This window comes from Simochromis diagramma, unplaced genomic scaffold (genome assembly GCF_900408965.1).
Source record: "Simochromis diagramma unplaced genomic scaffold, fSimDia1.1 OVJJ01000216.1, whole genome shotgun sequence".
In the NCBI taxonomy this organism is placed as follows: domain Eukaryota; kingdom Metazoa; phylum Chordata; class Actinopteri; order Cichliformes; family Cichlidae; genus Simochromis; species Simochromis diagramma.
Window position 1 is genome coordinate 13,701,762 of NW_024386883.1, and position 27,952 is coordinate 13,729,713.

At 40.6% G+C, this 27,952-nt stretch overlaps 1 protein-coding gene across 1 annotated transcript in view; it reads right to left on the reverse strand.

Annotated features, from left to right (window-relative positions):
• Positions 1-27,952, reverse strand: part of zbtb16a (zinc finger and BTB domain containing 16a) — a 138,495-nt gene that overhangs the window by 33,655 nt on the left and 76,888 nt on the right. The window contains exon 4 of the mRNA XM_040032648.1: positions 17,729-17,815. Coding sequence (XP_039888582.1) covers positions 17,729-17,815 — 87 coding nt within the window. The remainder of the gene's footprint in view (positions 1-17,728; positions 17,816-27,952) is intronic.

A 27,952-nucleotide genomic window follows, 5' to 3' on the forward strand; every position in this document is an offset into this window, starting at 1 on the left:
TTGTATGGATGAATCAAAGGCAGACGAGGAACTCGGCGAGGCTCAAAAGCTTCGCAGACAGAAAGAGAGAGGAACGAAAACAAGTGTATTCAGTGCCAGGACTGTTAACAACCACCTGTATGAGCCCACCTGTGGTTTCTAAAATAGCTCGCACAAAGAGCCTGATACCCCGGAGGATTGAAAACTAATCCTAAAATGATCTTCCAAAGAAAGAAGAAAGAAAATACAACTTTGCAGTCACACAGATTTGTAATTCTCACAGTCATGTGCATTGATTGTATACCGCTGAAAATTCATACATTAATCCAAAACACTGCAAAATTCCGTGGAGCTACGCTGAATACACTCACTCATGATGATCGAATTGGGATTCACTGAAGGCAGAAATGAAATCATTACTAAAAGACCATCATCTTAAGCCCCCATCTCTGGAGAGAAGTGTGAAGCCTGCTGCCCCAGATTGCCTAAAAATGCAGATAAGAAACGATCCTGCTCCAGAAATTGGTCCTGCAGGACTATTACATTGGAGAGATTAGTGGAAGATAATCATATAATGGCGATGATAGCGCCGATCGCAACAAAACGGCCCCATAAAGTCACCTCTGAATAAAGAACAGGCGATACAGATGAGTGGGAATAAAACAGCAAAGTGCTCGTGCTGGGGTAGCATGTGCGAGACATCTGTCTGCAGGGCTCGGTGCTGCCTATGTCCAGCAGGGGGAGCTCCATCTTTCTACATATGCACACGCTGCTTCACAAGGCAGAGTCAGAGCAACAGGGAAGGGGAGAAGTCCTCACATGACCTTCTAGTTCACAGGAGTTTGCCTTCGGAGAAAAAGCCTCTTATATGGTATATGGTAAGACTTAACAGCCTCAGTGTCCACTGCTGAGACACTTAATGACTGAGAATGGAGATTAGAAGGTAGTTTAGAGGGTCAGGTGTTACTTACGCAGCACTTGGGAGGGCGGGGGGTTCACAGAGGGTATACCGTCTTTGATTCATATGGATACATTTATCTACAAATAGAAACCTTGATGACTTTGGGTTCTGCTACTTCTTACCACTTCAACTTCAACTCTGCTGAAGACTGCGTGAAATGTTTGCATGTTTGTGCCTAAAAAATGCTAGATTAACCGAAGTCACTGGAGTGTTATATAGATATTTTTCCTTTTCCACTGCATATATATATTGCCGAAATGGCCCTTTTGTGGTAGTTGATTTTAAAAAGTGAGACATACATCTACACTTTACAATGAAGTGCATAATAAAATAAAAATAATTTTTGTTTTTGTCTGATGATTCAAACATTTTAATGGATTTTGCAAGAATTCTAAGTACACAACTCGCTTTCAGAATGTTTTAAGAGTCACAGTTTAGCGTTTGGAGAGGATCCGTTATCACGTCTTCTGCTGGTGAAGTGTGTCACGACTAGATTACAGTCTGACTCACGAGAAAGTTGAATATATAGGAAATGTGGCCTTCATTAACTCTAAAGGGAGTTCATTTAGGAAATCCTGCACAAGGAAAGATCCTAAAGGTAAGAACAAGTAACAATACACCCTAACAGGATCATAAAAAAGAAGGGGGAAAAGGGCACTTGGGCATACCTGGAAACACCTGGAAGAAGAAAAATTTGTTTGCGTGTTTGTTTAAATTAGGCTAACACTACCCGCAGAACAAAACGACGTAAAAAAGTTGGAAATTCAGAAAGCACAACATGCAGCTTGTTGACATCTTCCTCCTCTCCCCACTTTGCATCTGCTCTGTCATCTCTATCTTTAGCTCTTCCTCTACCTCTATGTCTCTAGGCCATATTTCTCCGTTGTCGGAGAATAGGAAATTATAGTGCGGTGTGGGAAGGAGAGACCACTAGCTCTCTAACCCAGACTTGTTGCTATAAATCCACGCTTTTTAGTGTGTGTGTGTGTGTGTTGGGTAAAGGTGCGGGGGTCTCCCACCTTGACCCCACCATTTCCTCAGTGTATCTGGCCTGCGAACTAGCTGACAGACGCACTCAACAGCAACACACACCAGACGCAAACACAGCCTCCGCTCACACACTTGGGTGGGCAGGAGAGAAAACATGCAGTGGCTACAAACAGAGACGGCCTTTTTTGCCTGGATGCATGTGAAAGTGGAATACCAGCGCAGCCACAATGAGTTTTGCAACAAAGAGTTTGTCCGCGGAGCAAACACACGCTCAGATTTCTGATCATGCGTTGTTGACAGGAAAAGTTACGTTTTCAAACTGGTTCATGAGACCATTTCTCTGGCCGGGCATAATTTTTGTTATCTGGCTCCCCAGGACAATTTTAACATCAAACAGAGTAACTGGAGAACTTAAGAAAAACAGCTCGGCGTCCCTATTGTCCTGTTTTCATCACATTTTACCAGAATCTTCCAACATGTTGGAAGAAGTAAATAAAAAAGAATGTTAGATGCGTGCAAAGAGACCTTTGTTTGCAGCAAAACGGCAGAAAGAAGAAACTCAAAACTAACATATACAGTGGAAGAGCCTCTTTGGCCACCACACAAACTCCAGTTCCTCCTGATGGATGACGACCACGCTTAGTGAAGTAACACATTTCCTATATGTTCAACTTTCTCATCATGAGTCAGACTGTAATCTAATCAAGACATGCTTTGCCAGTAGAAGATGTGATCAACTCTAAATTTAGACACAGGGACTTTATTTCTATATATTGAATAGGCAAGGTTAGCAACGTTTGCGAATGGCTGTTGTGGACCAATTTAAGGGCTCCAACAAATTAAATTCCTCTCCGTTATAGTTCAATACTTGTACCTTACTTTGACAAAATATGTTGCAGCCATACCAATTTCTCAGTCTCATTTCTTTCGGCCCTCATAGTAAGAGATCAATATTATTTCTCTCAGAGTAAGATTGAAAGTGAGTTCTTTGAGATCAAATAAAAGGTTCCTAACATTTGCTTGAATGAAGATGTAAATATGTCTAGAAAAACATCCTGCATGTACTAATTGGACTCTAAGCACAAGCTTTGGTATTGAATTGTGGAATTCAAATGAAATGCAGGACTGAGTCAAAGAGCTGCACATTGGGACGGTAGAAAGACGGACTTTCTAGTCCCCGCCCCACCCTCTTTTTCCTTCTCTCCTACCCTGTTTAAGATTCCTGGCCTTTCACCTGACCTCAGGCCTTAGCTAGAGGGGTGGGGGAGCTGGTTGCTTGTGGTGGTGGAGGTTAAAGTGTAATCCTGGTCCTGTGACCACAAAGGCTTGGCCCCTGAGGGCCAAGGACCAGCCACATTTTCCGAATTGCAGCGTTATCCCTCAGCAAACCCTTCGGACTGACTGCATATCAAAGGATTATATATTGCAGCGGTCTTCTCTGCTCTGGTGTGTAAAGACTGCCGCACAGCCCAAACTTTTATTCCGCTTTCCCTCCCAATCAAGCACTCCAAATCAGTCAGTTATGCTTTTAGATTCTGGTTTGGCTCTTGATTGTGTGGGGGTGAAGATTGTACAATACAGCTTAAACTTTGAGTCTAGTTTGTGAGCTTGTCAAAAGCGCCAGAGACAGCAGGAAAAAAAAAAACAGGGGTTTTTTGTCATTGTATCAATGCCTCAGTCCAACCAATTTCACAACAATCTATTAACAAGAGTAATTGCCACATAGCATCATTACAACTAACACATATTTTAGACCATTCAGATGCTGATATCTAGCTGCTAGTGTACTGCTAATTGCTTGCTTAAGTAATCCATTAAAGAGTGTTCCAACAACAGCTTGTATGCGCCATTATCATTAGTTTTATTCTCAGGAAACCTTAACAAACCATTTTTAACAGCGCCGTGGCTTGGCCCTGAGCGCCTCTTTGCATTTAAACCTAAAGAATTTGCTTTTTTTTTTTAAAGAGCAACTTCAGAAGATAGAGAGAAGTGAAGCGAAAGAGAGAAAAGGTTTAATTGACGCTTCCCCCATTTTCCCAGGGTGAAGATGAGAGGGAGGAGGGATGGGGGAGAAAAGAGGAGGGGGTGATGTGACACTGCTCTCCCGGTATTGCGACTGTACAAAAGGAAGCAGATTTGCAGAAGAGATGACCTCTAACCTCTAAAGCTGCAGAAAGGGTCCTTGGTGGCCCCAGCACCACCCAATCAATCAACTCCTAGAGCCCGTTGGTCAGCTGGACTGTAAGAGGACACCGCAGTCGGACCAGCGGACCAACCCTTAAGCATTCCTAGGTGGAATTTTTTTTCCTTTTTTTTGTTAAGGGAGGGGGATTCAGAAATGAATGTTTAGCTGGTCAAGATATTTTCTTTAAAAAAAACCTCCAAAAGGGCTTATTTCAGCTTATCCAAGTTCTCAACGTTATCCTGCCAAATTTAATTTTACTGTGAGAAATGTGGTTATGAGTAATTATTTGTCTGCAGTAAACAAGTGCCAAAAGAAACTGAACCTCTTCACCGCAGTGGCCTACAAATAAAGCTCTTCATTTAGTCTTTACTGATTTTCATTTTTTTCAAATTATGAAAGCACTCAAAGCATCTGGAAACAGACTTCCACGAGATTTTATCCTTTCAGGGATCAGATAGTTCTCGAATTTTCCACTGCTGTTTACGCCGAAAACGTCTCCTATTGACAAACGCTCAGAATATGCTTTGCCAATGAAAAGGGATTTCAAAAATGAAGAGAATTTCAAATAAGTAAAAAAATAAATAAATTCAACCAACAACAAATAGCTGCAAAAAAGAAACACACACAATAAATGATGGAGAAATTACACCGATGTTTTAAAATAACATTTCTCTACACATTTTCTTATTCCTTCTAAATTCCACTCATTTTATTCTCGATAAATGCTGATACCTTTTGGTATTTGAACATGACTGCAAAGATTAGCTGAATATTTTCTTTAGCAAAACAAAAAAAGCCAAGGCGGACTTATGTCTTATTTATCAATTGGCTTTTTTTTTGTGTGTAATTAAAGCAAAAACTACAAAGTGAAATTTCATCAAACTTTGATGATTATGTGCAAAGCAAGACCTGCTTCAGTTCTGCTGTGACTGGATTTGAAATTTGAAATGGAGCACTGGCTTTGACTAAAGAAGCGTTCTTTAAGTGTCCCTCAAGACTACAGTAAATGCACTCAAGTCCAACAGGCTTTACAAAATAGACCTATAGTGTAAATATAATATTATGTGATAGCCTCTTTATCTCGTTTACCTCACATAAAATACTGGATTCAATTTTAAGTGTATTACTGTTAAACTTTTTTCATGCTGTGCTGAGCATTCTTTAAAGGTTTCGCTCGAGTTTTGAAAATACAGATTTTCATTATTATTATTAATCCATTCATAATGGAAACCAGGTAATGCATTTATTTAATGTTTACTGCAATTTTTAGAGGTTTCAGTATGAGACTGAATTTAAAAAAACAAACAGATTTGAACAAAACTAATTGCACTTTTACTATACATGTCATCAGTACACTATAAAACAAATGTTTCTCCAGTGAAATGACACTGTTGCTACAAACGTTAGTCAAGGTCAGGGAATATTATATTGAATTGAGCTTTTGTTTTCAATAAATACACAATTAAATCTTAAATTAAATTTCAATAGAACATTTAAATATTAGAAGCAAAAGAACAGGAATGAAGCAAATGAAATAAGGAAAGGGCCACATGGTGATCACAGACACCAGTTACTGGTAACAGGGTTAATTTGTTCTTAATACTTTTAAATAAGGCATACCTTTGTATTTCAATTTAACATGTATATTAATGGAAAACAGCTTCTTTGCCCACTGTTTTCATTAAATAAACTCATATTGTAATTCACGTGTTCAGCTCTCAGTCGCCTCCTGCAAGATTATGATAGTGTTGCTGGTAAGTAATGACATCGAGATTTACTGTTCACTCTGTGCTGATTGCATGTCAAGGCAAACATCATCATTCCATTCCAAAAACAAAAACAAGGAAGGCTAAAACCCTTTTTTTTTTTAAAGTGTACTAACACATAATACTATACTTAGCTGTATGTTAGCTGTCTCTCTTCGCTAGTCAGTATAAAGTGAGTGGGTGTGTATAAAAGGGTGTGAATGTTTCCAAGTCATGTGAATTTTTCTTGACAGGGATTGTTTAGCAGCTATTTGTATCATGTTATATTTGTAAATTAGTTGGAAATGACACGTTTAACAGCTGATCTACAGTGTTAACTTGTTTGGTTCATGCATTCACACGGCGGGAAACCCACTTCACAATAACTCATCATCCACTCTGTTGCTGGCAGTAAAGATTATAAGTCATAAAAAGCAGCAGAGATTATGGAGGTCAAATTACAGCTTTTGTTACTGAAAACAAGATGAACATACTGGCAGAACAGCAACTGATGCACATCCAATAATATGAATAAATAAAGTCTGTTTGTATAGCGCGTATCAAAACCTGCATTGCAAAGTGCCTCCCGGAAATTATAAAAATCAATTTACACATCAATTAAAATGGGCCGTATAAGACTCAACTGCATCATCAAACTACTAAGATCAAAGCATTCCAGGTGCAGGAGATGTGTAATGTGTAGCAAGAATGTTGTAAGGTGCAAGGTGAACTGCTGGTTCTCTTTTATCGTGGCAACTTTGCAAGGACTCATTGTTACTATGAGCAAAGAATCCAAGAAGTTAAACAATAAAGTTTACTCCACTTCTTCTCTGCATCGGTGTACAAATCAACTCTTATACGATGCCCTTTTTAATTTTTCACCCACTCAAAGAGCTTATCTAGCGTACTCTGTTAGGTTTTTCTTTTCTTTTTTTCTCTCTTTTGCAGCTGGTTGCAAAGGCCTGACTTGGTGCCATCTATCAAAACAATCTGCTCTCAGAGGGAAACCTGCTATTAAGTGATAAGAGTCTGCCCTCAGTGGGGTGTAATGGGTCCCACTTGAGTTCCTTTTTGGAGTATTGTCCTAGCTGGCCACCATCAAGACAATCCCAACCCAGTCACTGCTCTCCGTTTTACTACTAACTGTCTTAAAGTATGGTAGTTGCTCCATACTCACATATGGCCTGAACGTCACCCAGAACAGCTGAGATGAAGTTATCCTTCATTTCCTGCAGCCACCACACTGAAGTCTGTTTTTATACAGATTAATTCTCTTATTTACATATCCATATCAGCTTATGTTGGTGAAATATATTATCATGTGGGCACTGTTTTAGCCTACAGTGTGTGTGAGATTTTTTTCTTAAAGCAAAAACATAGTTTGTAATTTTGATGTGTTTTTTATATTAATAAAACCACACAGTAAAGAATGGTTTGAATTGATTTAAATAATTTAAAAAGTAAGATTTTAGTAATTTAATATACTTATAATGACAATAATACCTGCCTGTGAAAGTAAAACAAAAAGTACTACTTAAAAAGTATTAACAAAGACTTCCACCACAGGTCCTCAAAGCTGTTCTTGCAATGGTGAATAGGTTAGAAGTTTTTTCCTTACATGTATCACTTCACCACTTCATTACATTCTCTCAAAGAAATATTTTTTGTTTCATAAATTTTGAAAATTATTGTCTTCGGAGGTGCAAAGGAGGTATTATTTACTTATGTTGTGATTTGTGCCCAATACCAGAAATATTGCAAAAGGTTGGTTTCATCGTTTAATTTTCACTGCACATTAGTGTGAGGTAATGTGTGGGTTGCAGGTTTTTACAAATGGGGCTATTTCTTTTTTCACTTTGCAAGTCAGAAAATTCAGTCATCAACAGGAATTTAAAAAATAAAAATAATATATTTTCACTACATTTAAAAGAAAAAGTTGTAGTAAATTAGGCTCTGAATGATATATGAAATATTCCCTTTGAAAAAAAAAACATAAAAAGGAATAAAACTAGAAAGACTGTTGAGTTCAAGTCCAGGTTTTTGGAAGAAAAGACTAATTCCTGAAAAGAATGTAAAATGACATATTTTCTGGGAACACAATAGTTATTAATACAAATATTTAACTTGAAATATTACCAAAAATTCAGCTTTACAAGTTTTTTTTTTAAGCAAAATCTAATTAAATACATTTTAATTAGTGAAATGTATAAAAATAAAAAACAAATGTGCTTTCTTTCGACAGGTCGATGAAATCTAATGAAATCCTGGGGTTTACTCTGAGTAACAGCAAGAGTTTATGGGATACGTTGGGAAACTGTGTGTTTGTACATTAGTTCCCCTGAAAGATATCCCTGGAATATACAGAGACTACAGATAAGATAATTTAAAGGAATGAAATACGGTCAAAGTTAGCTTCTTTTTTTTAACTAAATATTCTCCTGACTCAAGTCACAGTCAGAGAAAGACACAAAGCCCATAGGTTACACATACATACTACCTGCTTCTGACAAACATGTATTTATGGCTATTGTTTGTGAGAGGTCACAATCATCGACTGAAGACGAGGGAACCCCTTTCTTCCTTTTGAGCCAGGCATATTCACTGAAGCTATGGGAAGACTGCCAAAATGACCCATCAGAGATTGACGGGGGTTAAGCTCCCATAATCAATATGACACCGCTAAGTGCCCTTTGATTGAGCTGCACGTAGTGTAAAAGGACATTTCTGTGTGCCTGGCTGCTCTTGCCACCAAGAAATGCAGCATTTGTCCAAAGCTAAACGGTCTTCTGAATGTCATTGTCACGGGTACATTAACTTTTATATGAGTCTGAGAGACAGACTTGGAGTGAGGATGAACGGCCATTTTCATTAGAGTGGCTGCTTCTTGCCATTAAGGGTGCTGTCAGATGGACAGGGACAGAAATGGTTTGCATGGGGTGCACAGGCAAAGTCTGGAGATTTCATTCCTTCTCATAAGATGTACCACAAGGAGCTGGAGTGATGAAGGCAGTGGCTAAATTTGCCGGTGTGAAACCCCGTGTCACTAGGCAACTGGATCTGATGGCTCCTTTGTTTGGGGTGAAAGGTTGGAAGCACTCGTACTAATCTCCTTGCTTCACAATTAACGAACACAGGAGAGCTGCTCAAACCTCTTCCCGCTCTCAAACAACAACAACAAAAAGAAAAGGCTTGAAAGACTCTTCTATTGTCCCTCCTTCTCAGTCCCTGCTCCCCCCCCCACCTCTCTCCACGCTAATCGAAAGGTATTTGCACTGTAAATTAAAATGGCCCTCGCGCGTTGCTGTTTTAACACTGACGCGCTCTCCTAAGATGTCCACAAACAGTTCCAATCTAATTACAAAGGGAGATTTACTTCAAATAACTCTGTGGACAAAAGAGGCCTGGCTATTGTTGACGTTGGGCCACTGTTCCACATCTCTTTCTCTCTTTCACTCTCTTGGGCGAATCCTTTTATATTCAAAGTCCTCGCCTTGCCAAGGTTAAAATGCGATGGGATATCTGAAAGTAGGGAACCTCCTAACAAAAGCGGCCTTTTAATTCTCTGGATGGCAAAGGCGTTCGTTGATTTCCACTGTTCTGTCTCTTTCCTTATCTATCCGTTTTTTCCCCTTAACCAAGCAGATCTTGAACAAAGCCGCAGCGGCTGACATGCAAATGTAACAGGGAGAATGGCGGCGTCCAAGGGAGTTAAGATTGTCCGACAACGGGACATGCTCACTGGGGTTGCATTGTGACGTACAGCTAAGACGCATCCTCGGGGTCGAACGAGCGAAGAAGGGGATGGTGGATATTGGCTGGCCAGATTTGCAGCGTGTCCTGCTGACTTCCATTTTATGGGCCGTGAATCGCAGAGCCCTCTGGGAGTCTATAATCCGCCCCCACTGCCCACCCTCCCCCTGCCCATACCACATCATTTTATTGGTCTCTCTGGATGTGTGGCTGCTGTCCGTGGTTTACAATGATCCATCCATGTGGGGATTCTCTCGCAGCTAGACTGTTGCACCACTATGGACATCCCAATTTGCTACTGGATCCCACCCACCTATATTCCCCTTATAAGCATACTACCTCCCTGTCTGACATGCTGTTGTCCCATGGTTTCCTGTGGTGATGCCTCAATGCGACTGTGCCCACCATGACATTAAGCCTCGGCACTGAAGCTCTGCAGTACAGGGGCCCAGTTGGGTATTTCTCAATGAATGAAGCTGGGTGCAGGGAAATGTAGCAGTGCCAACTCTCATTCACACATTTTATCTCATTTACACACAAGCCACACATGCTCTATTCACGTAAGTGTTATGCACAGCGCCCTATGATCGTGGCGGATGATTACTACCGGGTGCTGGTCACACTGCAGCCCTGCTCAGTATCCATCAGCCAAAGAGAGGATCTTCCTCCGCCTGGAAAAACTCATTTAGATCTTATCTGAGGAAAAATTTGTTTGCTGAGGGAGAGGGAGGAGGTTAGTAGCAGAAGTGACTGTAGTCTAGGCTAGTGCTGCTTGATTTAATTTAGCAACCGATAGTGTCTCTGACCACTTGTACTCTTCTTATTTTGGAAGGTGGGAGAGACTGAGTGCCAAGGAGGGGGAGATCGAGGAATGCAGCAAGAAAGAGGTATTTGTTTACGGGTGCACTGGTAAAGTGAACTGTGGGGCCTTAAATGATCAGCTTAGAGACGTTTTGATGGTAAATAGAGCTGGGCGAACAAAGAGTGAACACAGATCCAAAAGATGAGGACATCCTCAGTGAATATAGCTACACAGAAACTTAATTATCTGTTAATTATCTGAATAATTATCTGAAGAAAAAGCCAATAAACAAATATATCTGAGTAATATATATAAGTTTGTGTTTTTTTTATACTAAACTAGCAATATGGAAAAATATCTTTATACAGATCATAGACTAAAATAAATTAAAATAAATAAAAAATACCCTCCACTCATCTATATGACCCTCCATCAAACACCACAGCATTTTGTTGCAGTACAATCAACATGGTGTCCCTGGGAGTCACGCTGCTGGCCTGCCATGGTGAATATGGCACCTGATAGCCACTGTGACCCAAAATGCCTGAGCTGTCTCGCCAGCCGCGCACAGACAGACAGACGGATAATCTGCTGCAGACCATGGACAGCTTGCTCAATTATGAGTGGGATGCTAGAAAAAAAAAAACCCCAAGCATTAGCATGGTGCTAATCAGCATTTTGACTCACCAGATGACACAGACAGGAAGCTCAACATGCCAGCATTTTGTGATCAGAAGTCATAATGCTAATGCACATCTGCCCTTTGACGAAGAGCCGCACTAAACTGAAATGACTCATAAACACTCTTATTGGGTCTGCTTAGTGATCATTTCATTTAAATAGCAAACAATGGCTAAGAGAGATCAGAAGGTTGAGTGCAAAAGCATCCACGCTTGCAGCGTCCATGGAGGCTGCCTGCTTGTTTGCTGTATGCGCCTGTTTGTCAGCGGTAACAGCAGCACATGTGTAGCACTGCCTGCATCGGCTGGAAGAATATTTGCTTTGCTTATTGCCACCCTAATGCTCACTGACAACTTAATAACATCACAATTAACTAAATGCTAAACAGATGCCAGTGCTGGACTAATGTGATTGAGACAATCGGCACTTTTGACGTGACCCCTGTGTAGCGCTGCCATTGGCCTAATTTGCTTGAGTGACACGACTGGACTGTGTATGTGTGTCTGTGTGTTTGAGTGTGTCTTTCTGTATCTGGAGTAAATGATTGCAAGGCCACCAGTGTGAACAATTTACTAGGAAAAAAAAGATAAGAACGAAAAGAAATAATGTGGCTTAAAAGCGCTCCTTTCTGACCATCATATCCTTGTTATACTCCCCCCACTTCTCTCTCTCTCTCTCCTCCTATCCTCACTCCCTCCCTTTCCAGCAGACTCTATCCAGCCAAACTATTTCTGGCTTGAGAAAAGAAAGTGTTTACTCTGCGGCCGGGGCCTGCTGGAATCACGCTGTGTTCCCACTGGCTAAACCCACTATTGCCACTCCATGGTTTGCATATTTTCCCTGTATTACAAGACGTTAAAAAAGGACAGAGGGAGATAAAAAAGAAAAAGAGAAAGAAGGAAAGTGAAAAGAATAAGAGCCTCCCCCTCCTATTATGCGTGGATTTTCTCTGGTGCTGCCGTGTCTGTATGTGTGTTTGTGTTTGGGGACACATACAGATGATTCATGTATAAACAGGAACGCCAACAGTCGGACAACAAATTCTTCTGAGGCCTGTGGACTCCAAACTAATTTCTACACAAGTCACATGAGAGATCCAGTCCCTGTTGTTTCTGGTGCTACTCGCAGTTCACTCTGAATAACAGGCGACTGTTCATACTGAATGTAGCCCTAATTTGGCACTTGAATGTGCTGATTCCAGTGCAAATTACAAAGTGTGCATTTGTGAATATATGGCCCGAATGAGCTGCAGGGCTTGTAAAATGAATCCGCAGTAGTAAAATCGACTTTAATTTGAATTTATTGCTTGTTTTTTCTTGTTTGCGAGACACTTTCTGTGTGCGCATCTCATGACCTTTTGCTTTTCAGCAACAAGCCACAATTTAATCATGTGGAACGGGAGTGCGGTGGGGTTATCAATAGAATACGTATACAAGTTATGGGGGAGATCAAACAATCCCATGAAAAAAAAAAAGCGAGATAAAGATAGCTAAAGTAAAGACATCGAAACAGATCGAGTGAAAAGCAGCAGCTCAGAGCTGAGAATAATCTTGTACAGACCGAAAGGGAGCGGCTTTACTGGAAATGCAAACTGAAAATGACACGTTGGAAGCGGTCGTGTTTAAATGAGCACAACAGTTTCACCATGTGATATTATGGTGTGGAACAAAATCCAAATTAAAATAGCTTTGGAAAAAGCCTACAGCTGATCACAAAGAGGAAATGATACTGTATACAGCACTGATGGACCGCTACAGCTTTTCTGCCAGATACACTGGCTGATTGTAGCCAAATGTTTTTGGCACAGCCTGCGATATTCGAAAAACCACATTACCAGTGGAACAGCAAAATTTGAAGCTCATGCTGACATTGACATAATTGTTTTACATGAAATAAAATAAGCTGCCCTCTACGCCTGTATATGTTTCCAGTGGAAAAGAGGATTCACCTGCTTGTAATGTTAATTTGCATTGTGAAGAAAAAGAAGTCTCTGAAAGAAACAATACTGACTGAGTAGGCTACAGTCTGGCATAACACCAAGTGAAATCTCTATATGGTTTTCTTTTTAACATTTTGGAGGCTACCTACATGGTTTCAAATTTGCTTGCACAACAGCCCGACCACATTAAAAAAAAAAAGAATAAACATTTTGTAAGAAATATGAAAATGCCAGCTAGATATTATGAAATCTTTGCTTGACATTTTTCAAGGTTAAAATTAGCAGTGCAGCAACTGCTACTGCTGTAGCAGTCACTACTGATGTCTGAAACAGATTTACTGCTTATGTCTGAACCGTCTTAATATGTCAGTCAGTCACCCATGGAGCAATATGAATAACAAAGTTTATACAAAAAGTGTTATTTAGAAACTTTGATTAAATGAATGAGTCATTGAGATTTGTGGGTTTTTTAAAAATAATTCCTACCTGCCAAACACAGCTTAAAAATAGGAGTTTGTGATTGCGCCACATCATGTTGCTACCTGCTTCCTTTCAATCACCTGACAGCCACCTGATAAAAGTTTTCAACATAAAAAAGCGTGTCTATATGTTACGTTTGCTTGGAAGCTGGTTAACATCGCAACATTTTGACTCGTGAAAGATTTGCGTTTCCATATGCTGCATAACACCTGTCAGTGGATTACCAAAATAAATAGCAGCAGGGGTTTTTTGTTAAAGAAAGAGTTCCATGAAAGCCCGACAGATGATGTTCTTTGCCTACAAATGCCATGAAGCGAGTCCCAGTTTAGAAAGAGACCGACTTTGATGCAATAGCATCCAGTTTGGGGACAAAAATTAGCCATCAGTGGACGTAATACAACTCACAAGTGGATTCATCTCCTGAACACTGACATTCCTGGATTTGTGTGAATGTGCGTGTATTTCACAACACAGCCGAGCAGGCCATAGTTTGTGTTTTGTATCTGTACATGTGGATTTGTACAAGTTCAACTGATAAAAGCAGCCACATGATGTTTTGATGCTACATTCCCTGGCATCCAGCCCCCACACCCACTTACACACACATGCAAGAAAGCTTGCCAATGTTGACAACTTCAGGAATGCTTTAGCAGCCTCCAAACTGTCACATGGTTTTGGATGATGACTTGCCAAATTTAGGGTCACATAAGACTTGAGTAAGGATAGAGGTGTGCGCATGGGCAGCTGTTTAATAAGGCATGGACAGACAAAGTGAGAAAGAGACAGAGGTTGAGTCAGACTGCAGCTGATCAGGCCAGCAGAAGAGATGCCACAATGGTTCCCATTCAAAGCAGCAAGAAAAAGCCACAGTTTCAGAGGCCAAATATTGTCATCAGAGAACATTAGCCAAGGGCTGAAGCACTGCCAAGAGGCAGGCAGAGATCAAAACTAGCTTTGATGGCCCTCAGTAACCCCCTGCTTCCACCACATGCACTCTCTAATATTTTGTGTCTTGGCTACTGTACACGGATTTTTGTATAAATTTCTCCACATTGGCTTTCAAGTTCAAACTGATTTGCTTTTTCTTTTCTATTCTTCTCGTTTAAAATTAGCATTGAATTACAACAATCAGCATCTCAAACCATTGCAGCACAGCATTCAGAGAGTCAGAGCCTTTTTCACTTAATATAAAGCCTAACGCACCAAAATTCTAGGGCTGAAGGACGTTAACAGAACTAAATTAATAAAATAATACATTTTAAAAATGTCTGAAGAAAAGAAATCCTTTAGCATATTTTACAGGCAAGCCATAAAAGTATAGCATTCTGGTATGTATCCTGATTGATCATTTCCAAACAGTTAAAAGAAAAGCTTAAAGATGTTACTGACTTCTATCAGGTTGTAGCTGCTGCTTGTCTGATGAGTACCTTATGAATCTCATGTATTCTTGCCTATTCTAGGAACTTTTAAAACTGGATATATATATAGAGCTCTCCTGAATACAAGAAGAACTCTTGTAATACAAGTCAGAGAAAACACTTTTTTACGTCTCTCATTCTGTCACTGTGGACCAACTTGCTAAATGCTGTCAACCTGGACATGACTAATTAACCTTTGAATGTCATTATATGCATATGAAATCAGCAATCACACTAGAAACATACGAAAACAATGTACATATGTAGTAGAAATTACAACAGGGAACTACAATTAACCTTTTTGTGCCCAAATCCCATTTAGACCAAATTATTATTATTATTTTTTTCCATTTCTGAGTTAACTAATTTATTCTTGACTGAGTCTGATGTCAAATGCAGATATATGTCATTTGCATTGACAAGACTCATAGACATTCATGCTAAAAAAAAAGAAGGGGGGGGGGGTTGCTTTTAGAACAGGGATGTCAAAGGTCAGGTGTTCAAATTCAAGTGTATACTGGCTACCAGAGTATAAGGAAAGAGAAAGTGAAACTGAAAATCAGAGGGTGCAGTTAAACCGGCTCATCATTTCACCAGAGCCGATTTTCCACACTCTTATTCCGCGCAGAGGTCCAGCACATGGATGATTACTATACTATTACTGGTGCTGCTGCTCCAGTTGTCTGGCTGGAAGACACGTCTGGCTCGAGCTGCGGCTGCCCCCCCGCAACCCCTTCCATTCGTTCCAGACTGGAATGCCTATATTTAGAGTGCTCCTTTCCGCTGTTATGGCTGTTGAATCATTAGCCTCGTTTAACCCTTCTTTACTTCCAATGGGCTGATTGGCTGAGGGCATGCCCCTTAGGAGTAGTTCTCCCCACCGCCACCAATTCCTGACTACACTGCCCCACCTTCCCCTGTCAAATGTTGAGGAGGTCCCTGCATGTGTGTGTGTGGCAGAGCAAAGAAAAAGTAGAGCCACTCGAAGGGAGCTTCTACTGGGAGCTTGGGGGTCACGGCTTCAGATGAAGGACAAAACACAAGATGATAATGATAAAGTGTGGCTATTTTTGAGATCCGCTTCTGGTCTCAGTGTGCTAGCAGGTCTCTTGTCTCTCATTTCCTTTTGTTTGACAAATCTGAGAAAGGCTGACATGGTCAGGTTGATTGGTTTATTGGTAATCCCTTCCCCTTTCATTCAATGCACCCATTAGGCCAAAGTGTCTACATGTAGAAAAGACAGCAAAATCTGCTGAGCAGATTGCCATAAAATCCACTGAGCACATTCAGAGAGACTGCAGCCAATGGACATTTTTTCATTTTTGTACTTCATGAGTTTTCCTGTAACAATGCCCTTAGCATATAATGTCCTCTTACAACTCAATTATCACAGACAAATTCCTGCTTTGGCATAAAACCTGCTGTTGACATTTATGTGGACAACATGCCACAACACACAGCTACACCATATTTAACACAAAGTGCACACTTATTCACAGGGTTTAAATCTAATAAAGGCTGAGTGTAAAATAATCAGAAACAATTTAAGTACTGCTTTCTAAGTTATGAAGCATATACTGACAGACATGAGTCAAAGCTAACCTCTTTGCACCACCTTGCTTTTTTTTTTAGCTGCAAATTAGTCCTCCATATCCGTTGTGAGTAATATTATGCGCCAATATTTTCCAACAACCCTCAAATTAGCAGCTGTGAGGCACTCGAGGATGGGGTCTAATTATTATGGACCTGGAGTGGTTTTCTAAAATGTTTTGAATATCTGGACAAAAAAAACCATGAAATTTAAAAAAAAAAGGTATAAATAAACAAACAAAGACCTCACATTCATCCGAGCACGATGCACGCTGCATGATGCTCAAGGCGCATCATGTCCAAAACAAAGTGGAGGTAATTCGAGACAATCCAGCTTCCAGATTAAAGAGTTCATCACTAGCAGTAAAACCATCTTGGGCCATCACACATCTGCTGAAGGGGGATTTACTTCTTCCCATTTACATCTTGGCACCTACATCATCCCCGTCTTGCCATCTTCATAGCTGAGCACTGATAAACAACTTTGGCCTGCCAAGTTTTCGCGGTTTGTTGATTACTGTTGGGTCTGTCTTGATTTAGGGCAAGTAGGACTAATCCAAGATGATGTGAACTATCCTATCTCTCAATCCATGGCTCCAGTTAGCCAGAGATGGCTGGAAGAGGGTTCGTCCACACGAATGCTTTTTGGTTTGAAACAGTCGAAATAGTTTCTCAGAAACAATTCCACCTATTATGGCCTTTTTTCTTTTAACCACTGCTGTTCTACCTAGGCAGTATCTTCCAACAACCCTCTGCTTCATGTTTACACACACATGACAAATGTGTAAATGTGATGTTCCCTTACATGCGTCTTAGTATAGAAAGGGATTATTTCTGAGACTGTGCTAAAAAATGATCATCTAGAAAAAGACTGTTTTTACCTGTGAAGGTTGAATGAGCCTCTAAACACACCTCACCATGACATGCATGCAGATTTGTGAAAATACACAATAAATAGACTGGGAGTGTGAATCACGAGGATCAGAAAATTCAACGTGATCACAGTTTTTCTCATTTTTTAAAATTTGATCTGATTACTTGACTTCCTTCTTCCCTCGCCATTTAAAAAGAATTTCACTCCCTCCATGAATTACCATGGAGAACACAATCAGCTGGAGCTTTCAGGACAAAAATCAAGCAGAGAAGCTCATAATCTTTCTGTTTATGTGCACAGTCATGATGACATGTCTGCGTGTGTGCGTTCATACCGGTGTGGATCTGCCGGTGAGCCTCCAGGGATTCTTCTGTCTGGAACTGGGCGCCACACTGGTCACAAACTATGGCCTTCTCACCAGCTGGACAAGAGACAGAAAGTGGATGCTTATTACACACACTGAAAAAATATGTATATGAACTGGTGAGGGGAAAACAGGGTTAAAGCTCAGATGAGACAAATTAAAGAAACACATTTCACTCAAAACTCTGACTTGTTTATTTACTCTTATATTTTTTTGTTGCTTTACACTTAAACACATTAAGATATGTCAGCAATGTAAAAGCTTTGTTTTGTCCACCAGGGAGCACTTTATTCCAGTAATTAATTAAAAGATTTCCCAATTATGTTTGACCATATATTTGCTAATATACTAATAAAAGGTATTTCAACTAGTAAAACATTAATAACTGGCCTGAGAAAGCATTGGTAAGGCTCAAATAATCAGGTTTTAAGTTTACTGAGGAAGTGGAGAGGACTTGAATGAATATTGGTTTAAACTCATTTTAATTACATTCACCTTGATACATATCCTGTGAGAGAATTACCTTCAGGTTACAAATGATATCTATATGATTTGGCTATAGATGCTGAAAAATGACTGATAATGTTTTTTTCACATTATTCTATAAAGACATTATTTCAGCCTGTCTTTTTTTCAGAATTTAGATTCATATTTTTTCCACATCTGATTGATTAATGAGCGGATTGTACAATATAATTAAGCCTGCAGTACAATTAGCGCTATAACTTGATGAGTCAATCTATCCACTTTCACAATGGTCAGCTTCTGGTCCAAATTTAATGAATATGCAACAGAAGGTGTCATATCCTTTTCTGACTAATGTAGTCTAATTTCCCCCTAAAATTCAAACGCTAAAAGAAAAAAAAGAAAAGAAAGCGAGCCCAGCATCTGTGACCAACACATCCTCATTTCTAAGCAACAAATTAAGTCGATTGGCAGCGATTGTCGAAACTGCAACACTAGCGTCCTGTACCAAAGCAGCAAAAACACTGACAGAACCCATATTTGGAGGAGAGAGGTGAGGTGGTGTCTGGATCATACGGTTTGAGTAGGGTTAGAGAAACATAATGATTCTTGTGAAATAGAGCCTTTCACAGCCATATGTTCAAAAGGCAAACTCTCCCATCTGTAACAAGCTTACTCTAAATTTTCCTGGTTACAAATCCCACCCAGGGCCTTTCTGAAAAAGATGGACATTCCATGTGTGAGGTCACTGACAGAGATGACAATCATTTTAACCTTTTGAAAAATCAGCTACTATTGTTGTTTTTCTTTTGAGGTCAGTCTTTTTTTTTTTTTTTTTTAGCATATTTATGTATACTTTATTGATCCCCACGGGGAAATTTCTCTCTGCATTTAACCTCACTCAGTGAAGCAGTGGGCAGCCACAAATCTAGCACCCGGGGAGCAGTGTGGAGGGACGGTACCTTGCTCAGGGGTACCCCAGGGTAGCTGTTCAGGGGATTCAATCCCTGACATTCCAATCATGGGGCCACCACTCTACCTACTGAGCTATCCCTGCCATTACATTACACTAGAAACATGGCTAACAGTCCATGTTTAGGTTTAACACATTGATGAAACTGTCATTGTAACTTTCATACATCAATTATCGTATAAGCTAACTTACGTATCAACAGTGGTTGTGCACACACATACAAATCGCATTGGTTTAGTAGACACACCTGCCATTAACTTGAAGTAGGCTATTGACTCAAAATCATAAAGTTGTTGTCATGTGCTCTTGCACTTTTGTTGCTCCGCGCTGTTAATTCAAGCAGATCAAATAAGTAGCCCTTGAGCCGTAGTCTAAATTATCATGTTCACCTACACTTTGTGAATGTGTACAACCTTTTACAACAACTTTAAAAAAAAAGGAAAGAAAAAAAAAGCAGGAAGCTGGCATGTACACATCCAGTGTTTTGTTGAAGGGCAAATCAGATCAGGCTCCAGCAAATGAATTTTTATTGCTTGGCAATGAGCACCATACATGCAACACACTTTTCACCAGCACACACATGCACACACACGCAGTTTAACATCTGGATGTTGTGTGTACAAAATGACTCTACGTGTGTGTGGGTGTGTGCCTGTTTCCAGTGCAAGCACAGAGCAATCTCTACTGACTAGACCTTGGTTTGTTCTTGGCACAGCCTCCTGAGTTACGACACCTCCAGAGAGAGAGAGAGAGAGAGAGAGAAAGAGAACACAATGAAAACAGGAAGCCAATTCTTAGATGACAGAAAAAAAAAGTCAGGGAAAGATGGCTTATGTGGTTTTGCAACCACAGTGACATTAGGGAACGGCCTGTACTGTAATGAACCCTAAAAAAAAGGAGAAATAACACGGACCGTACACGACAGAGTGTGCCTGCCAGAACATGCTTATGCAACAAGTTATGCAAAAGATGGTACACCGAGCGTGACAAGATCATAAGCCACTGTAATGCGACCTATAAACGCTAGCATATCCTGCATTCATCTGCAGCATCACAAGATATATTTCCATTTAACCACTTGTGACTAAAGAGAGTGAGCCGCGGAGCAATGTCTTCTTTAATTGGCTGCATATTCAAGAGGCGTAATTTGCTGTTTGAGCGTATGGTGCGCTGGTGTCGAATGCACAGATGAGCATATGGCCGAATTAGCCGGCAAAAGCATCCACTTAACCTTTGAGGAATAAGACATGTAGTGGAGGTGTAGACAGAACACTCCCCACCCCCCAAACACCCCCACTGATGTCCCTGATTTGCATTAATCGGACAGTGCCTCTTTTGCTTCTTTAACTTCTGATTCATTATCATGGGAACTGTAATTATTATTTTTACAGGCTGCGGTTGCTCTGTTAACCTTCCTTGGACTTTTTCCTCTATTGATTTGAGCTCATCGATTGCCCTTGCAGCGAGCAACTGAGACAATTTTATGAAGGCAACTTCTGACTCCAATTCTATCATATGCTGTTGAGAGTCTAAACAGAGCTCAAAGTAAATACACATTCACGTTTTTACATTAGATATAGAAGCCTGTCCACCACATGCATACATTACATTAGTTATTGTCATTTCAATTGAGGTCTTAGGTTTTAAACGTGGATTTTCTTCCAGGTAGCAACGAGGCTAAATTAATTTCCCTCATCTAAGAAGTAAGATAAGTAAGTAAGCGACACAGTTTCAGTTTACAAACTCCCTACATTCATTACCAGGTGCCCCTCAACGGCCAATGGGCTTCTCAGATGCCATCAGACCAAAGTGTGATTGTGCGCTGCAGCTTCCAGATGTGAGTATGTGTAACTGTGCTGCTGCATGTTCCTGTAGATCTACTGTAAAACCTGTTATTTCATAGGAAATGTGAAATTTGGTGTTCACTGATGTCTGCAAGGTAGTCAGCTTTACACTTGCATAGTAACCAGTAAGTAACGATTTCGCCTGAGAGACAGTGGTGCAGCACTATAACCACTCTTCTGGGAGGCCAAGAGGCGTGTGCTAAATGGGCCAGGGATAGGATTTTAGTGCAGGGCATGCCCCTGCTTGTGGCACAAGGACATAAATTGTCAGGAAATGCCTGCATGGTGCCTTGCTTCAAGGAGAATGGACTTGTGCGAGGTCAATGTAGGGCAAAGGGGGTGGAAAAGTGGAAGCACAAGAATCCAGGGTACACACCGCCAGGCAGCCACCCAGCCAGATGACCGTCACTCTAGTTAGCCAGCTGAGTGCTAACGGGGGGCCCCTCCACTTGGTAACAGCCTCCATTAGCCATTTTTGGTGCCAAATTAAAGTGATAAATCTTGAGGCCCCCTTTGATCACAAGAGAGTGAACTTGTTAGTTAGAGGGAGAAGGGAGCTGGGATAGAGGAGACACACACTGTTACCCTTGTGATTTGTGTCCTAAAATAATAAACTACTGCCTTACCAGGGGGGCCCATTCAAATCCTCACTGTAGAGTCTAAAGGAAAATTCTTTTACCACCGAAATGATCTTGAGCTTTAATTTAAATGAGTCATATTTTAATTCTCACAAAACTAACAAAAATGATGGCATCGTGGAGAAGCTCAATGGGGAACATGTAAATGAATGAGCACTCACAAAGTAACATGATGTAAATACAAGTTATCTGTCAGAAAATCTAAAAGATGAAAAGAGGAAGAAAAAAAATAAAGGAATCTCCAAATGCCTAATCTGCTGTTAGCGGGGACTCCCATGTTACTTTTCCACAGATTCAGGCCTTTGCTGACATAATAAAAGTTGCACAACGCATGATGAGTTGGTGTGTGTGTGTACATGTGTGTTGGGAGATGGGGATAGAGTGGTGATCAGGTGCCACATGCCGCTGAAGCCACTTCCTTTTTCACTTCTCCTTTGTCAATATTGCACAACTGCTGTTGCAGAGCAGTTTGGCTCAGTTATTTCATAATAAAATACAGTAAAAGAGAACAAGAGAACAGAGCTCCGTGCCCAACAAGTAAGCATCCTACAGTGCCCAGCAGCAAATACTAAAGTAATGGTTCCACATACACTATACGCCTGATCCATCTTATCCCACAGATAAAGGAGACTTCCCTTCAGGTAGTGCTTTGGTGTTTTCCAATAACCTCTTGGTACACTGGGCACATTAAATTGGCTATTGTTTCTGTAAATGCATATTCTAGTTAGAGGAATGTACATTTGCAGGCTGAAAACCGTGCCATTTTATTTCAATGTATTCTTCCTTGCTGGTGCATTACTGGGTATTTAAGGTGTCTTTGTCCTTTGCTGAGGAGGTTAAGTTAGAGCCCACCTTCTATTAGATTGGTTTTTTAGATGGTCAAGAGCACTGGGTAAAAAATATATTTTTATTAAAAAAAACAAAAATAACAAAAAACAGAAAGTTGGGCCCAACATGAAAGTCAAGTCAAGGAAAATAAAAAATATATATATTTATATATATCAAAGAGTTTATCTGTATCTCAAAAACCTTTTTTCAAGCAAGCACGTGCAAAAACACACAAAAAAATAAACATCCTGAGTTGGCTTAATGTTCCCATAATGCTTGCAAAAACAATTTCACAAATCTTCTCATTCAAATTTTTCTTCACTGTTTCTCTGTTGTGTTCTACACTTTAAAATTGTGGTTACCGTTGTGCCTAGTTGACTGTAGGTACTTAAGGGTGTTTCACTTACAGTAAACTTAGTGGTTATGGGTTTCCGTAGCAGTGACACGGTCTTCATCACAAGTAGATGTGTTGAAGACCGTGGATAAGCCCACAGCCTTTCCAAGAAAGCGATGGTGCGTTCCCTTGCCTGTAATTTCCCCTGACATGCTAAGTGCTCATTCTCCAATTTCCCTAAATAATGTGGTGATGGTGTAATGTTTTATTTGCTATTACACTCATTCCATGTGAGCATGAAATCTGAGTCTAATATGAAAACTATCGTTCTCTTATGATGCTGAGGAGGAGGAAAGTAACCCCACTGCCCATCTGGGTATTTATGGGTGTGATTAACGTATTTGGGTACAGCAGCACACACACAACGCACATCGCCACGCTCGCATCATCTAGTTCAGCAATGTGATCTCATAATGCCACCATTCAGAAGCTCTTCTCATTCAAAAGAATTTGTCAGACACAGAAAGGCCTTGTTTGTTTGGGCTGATAGTTCTGTTTTTCCTGCAGCAGCAGAGGAGCTTTTTGTTTTTGTTTTTTAAAAAAAAAACTACATTCCCACACTTGACACTTACTTGGTGTCCCAACCCACTTTCACAGGTAGATCATATATGCTAAGATTGCAACAGATGGCCCCCCCTTTGGGGATCACAGTCTAAACAGAATCTTTCATCAAAGACAATCACAGAATTAAACATAAGAGTTAGAGAGTCTGTCTGTGCTCATAGCGATGTACGAAAAAAACAAAAAAACAAAAAACTAGGCCACAATGTTGATACCAAAGTTTAACATTTCATCCTGTATGGGAGATAAAGAAACAAATATTTTTCTTCTGTAACAACCACTGGCCATTTTGTAACATGATGAAGCCATCAATCTGCCCGTTGCAACACATGAAACAGTTTATCTATTTTTTTTCTTTCCTACCTAAATACAAAAACAGGATTAAACGAGCAAGTGTTTAAAAATCGGCAAAGTCATGCCAAGTCCATCTGTTTCCTGCAACACAGTCATGAGAATATCTTGTCAAAAGGCCTTACATGACCACTTGCATGAGTTGGCATGACACTATTTAGCATACACACAGACAGACGCACACAACACATACTTAACAGTTTAACAATGGAGCTGTGCACAGACAGTTCTGTACAATCCATTACATGTAGAAACAGACAACTAAAACAAAGCCACAATAAACAAACTGTTCAGCTATGAATAATTTACCAGATGTCTTTTTTAACTTAACTGCAGTAAAGACAGTAGTATCAGCAGTTGTATTAATAGTGCAGACTTGCAAAAAATAGCCTAACCTGTGGTAATTGTACACACGCTGGTCACCGCGTGCGCAAATTATATCAACACTTGTTAACGTCTCCTTTCAAATTAGAGGTGTCACTGAGCAGGAAAAGACATGGCTACATCCCTGGAAAACAATAGAAGAGATGATGCACACTAGGTCGAGTGTAAGAGGCTGCAGTCTGTTGCAATAACCTCCCTTTAAGAATTTTGAGCCAACTGGGAATCCCTATATTCCCGCACTGATGGATTGCATGGAAGCCTGTAGAGAGCGATCTGCACACAGAATCCAGCTCGTCCAATATGCATACGCGCCAGCCTCACTGTGCATGCCACGTTACAAAAATTTGGTGATGGGCGACCAGCTGAAGCACTACCAAAGTGCACTGTGTGCCAGCAGCTATGACTTCACTTTTGGCGTGCACTACCGTGTGCAAGGGTGACAACGGAGATAATATACCAAGCTTCGTGTTAGCTAGGCATGTAACAATTTTGGAGTTCTCTGACTTTACACCACATTTCTCTAAACTTTATCGTGGTTTTACTGACTTTAAAGGGCAACAGTTATGCTTAGACAATGGCCTGTTTGTCAGACTTTGTGAAACTACCTTCTAATTTGAGCATTTTTTTTTTCAGCTTACCACAACTATAATAGTTTATTGAAAATGTCAAAGGAACATGTTCAGGTTTTCTCAAGTTTTAATATGAAAATGATCTGCTGGATTCTAACGACAGAAGCTTAATCTGGAAATCTATTTTGTATGCTCTGTTAAGCAGGTATTGCCATCTGGCCTAAAAAGGTGTCTCAAGTAAAAAATCCCCATTGGAGCACACATAGAACGGACCACAGTGACCTGAAAAATTGTACTAATGTTTGACATAACAGAAGTTAGGTCAGACATTAAAAGCCCACTGAGACGTTGCAGTGCCCAGAAATTCTTCTAGGATGGATGACTCCCCCCCCACCCCACACACAAAAATAGCCGTAGGAAAGTTAACTTGACATGACATAATCTTGCACATGATTTTTCACCCACTTTAATCCCCCTGTGCAACATTTGTTTGCATGACATACTTTTCTGTATGCGCACATATTTCTGCTGGAAGTGTCTGAAGGATCTTTTCTCAAGAGTCAGAGAGGCTAAATGGGAAATTAAAAAGGCTAATTACAGTGTATATGTCGATGGCCGGCCAATATCACACTCAGTGGGTTTTTTTAGCAGTGTAAACAGGGCAGGCGAGAGAGCAGAGAGGCAGATTAGGGAGGCAGAATGTGTGTGTGTGTGACAGAGGGAGGGAGGCAGACAAGCACAGTCACCAACAAAAACATAGCCTGGCTGTTCACTGAGCCTACATAAATGGCTTACGTAAGAAAGTACTCTCAGTACCAAAAAACAGCAAAAATCCATAAACACACACAGACAGCCCCATTCGCCCCCTCCCCCCACTCCCGCACACACACATAAACACATTCATACACACATATTGGTCTCACCACACTTCTGAGGACTTACATTTATTATCACAACCACAAAAAAATATTTCTGCTTTGTATTTTTAGATTTACACTGTTAATCTTGACCTTTAAAAATAAACCGAAACGTTGGCCAAAATGACAAAATATCAACAAGGAAAAAAAAGGAGATTTATTTGCAGCATCTAAAACTCAATCTGGTTCTCACACACACGCACAAATAGCACAACAAGTATACACACATTCATGGGAACACACACAGACGCAGTATGCTGTCAGAACAATGAGTACAGACACCACACGCTCTCTCATCCCCCACTCCCTCCCTTGCACCCTCTACCTTCCGCGTTATAACGAGCTCTGCTGTACAGTTTTATTTACACCAACCTCTTATCAGCAGTACAGCAGCACAGAGGCTGCCAATTGGAGAGGACAGGCCACAGTACTGCCTGTACCCTGTAGTGGAGTAGGTGTATATCGCCATGCCCCCAGCACGTTTTTATCAAGGCTTGGAAAAAGTCTGGGCTTGCGCCAGGCTGCCTCTCAAAATAATAAAACACACTCACACGCAGGCACACAGAAACAGGATGAGTTGGCAATAACGCACCACGACTACAAGCACAACAGTACACAGGTCACACAGCACGAGTACAGCTAAAAGGGATTTAAGTCCTTTTAACAATCTTTTTCAGATGCAGGCATTATGCTACATAAATATTAAATATCTGCCTGAAGGCCTCGAGGTGAAAAAGATGTAAACACAAGAAATTGTAGAATTGTCATCACTTACAGTACAGTCAGAACTGAAACCCTGAGTTTTGCAGATGATGTGATTCTGTTTGCCTCATCAAACGTGATTAACAGCATGCACTGGGGCAGTTTGCAGGCATATGTGAAGCAGCATGGAGGAAGTTCTCCACCCTCTCCACCTTCACGTTTTGTTTTTTGAAAATAATGGATTGCTCCTTCTTGGTTGAGTTGCCTTAAATGCTGGAATTTGCAAATCTTTAATGTAGAGCGTGAGATCGACTGATGGACTGGTAGTCATGGCAGGTGATGTGCTCCACAGAGAGCCGAGTAGAAGAGCAAAACTTTGGTTTCACCTATGAGGAAGTGACAGCTCCCATAAAGGAACGCTAATCCAATTGCAGCAGAGTGGCAAAGTACTAAAGTTAGGACAGAAATGCCATTAGCTAGATAAACTTGCAGATTCATGGGCTATATGGCCTAAATTACCCTCAAGTCTTGAAGCCCTCTTGTTTGCTAATGGGGCAAATAAGAAGTGTGGAATCTGTAACAGGACATGAGGAGACAAATAGCTATAGTAGTAAAACGAACTGATATGGTGTAATTACAAAGTGTACCTAGCAAAAACAAAGTAGCTGTACACGGAAAAACTTAATGTCCTAGTAGATGATATTGCACTACCCATAAAACATGCACTGGTTCTCACAAGTATCAAACAGACTTACACAGGCAGAAATGACTTTATGGTGTGAGCAAACATGGCAATATAGATAAGACGAGATATTCTATGGGAGGTGGAGGGGTAGACAAGCCATCAAAAGCGCAAAAGCGAACATGTTTGCTCTCGATGATATTGTTATCGACGGAAAGGAAAAAGAAATCAAAGGGAAGCGAGAGAGCACGAGGAAGAGAGAGGGAGAGAAAAAGGAAGCAGATGAAGACAGAGAATATTCAGGTCGCATTTGACAGCTTTACGGTCTGTTGCGCCGAATGGGATGTCTAGGGACGTGGCAAAGCAGACAAATATTGACTTGCAGAGCGTTCGCATGCACACACGTACACAAGCGCACGCACACACAGACTGGGAAAATACACAATACACTTCCACACGAAGCCTCTAAATTCAGCCCCCCTCCAAAATGGATGAGCTCACATTGCAACATCAGTCACCCTTGTTTTGTTTTTTTTGCCAAGCTCAACCTCTTAATCCATTCTGCCTGCAAACCAATTTGTTTGTCCAGTAGGTCATAGACAGATTCCTGCCCTAACTGTTCCCTGTTCTCATGTACTGTTCATTTCTCCCTCGCCTTTGTGTTACTTTCTCTGAATGATGAAGTCTTTTCCAGAGCTTTCTGCTTCTTAGGAGATTCTGGACATGTTAGTTCGCCTTTCCCGTATTTGCTTCCTTCCTTGTATTTCTTTCTGACCAGTTCCCTCTACTTTCAAATTGTCTTGACAACAGAGAAACTTGGCTTGTGTGCACTGAAACAAGAGGAGATCAACGCAAGTATAACTTAAGAGCGTTTCTTTTTCATTTA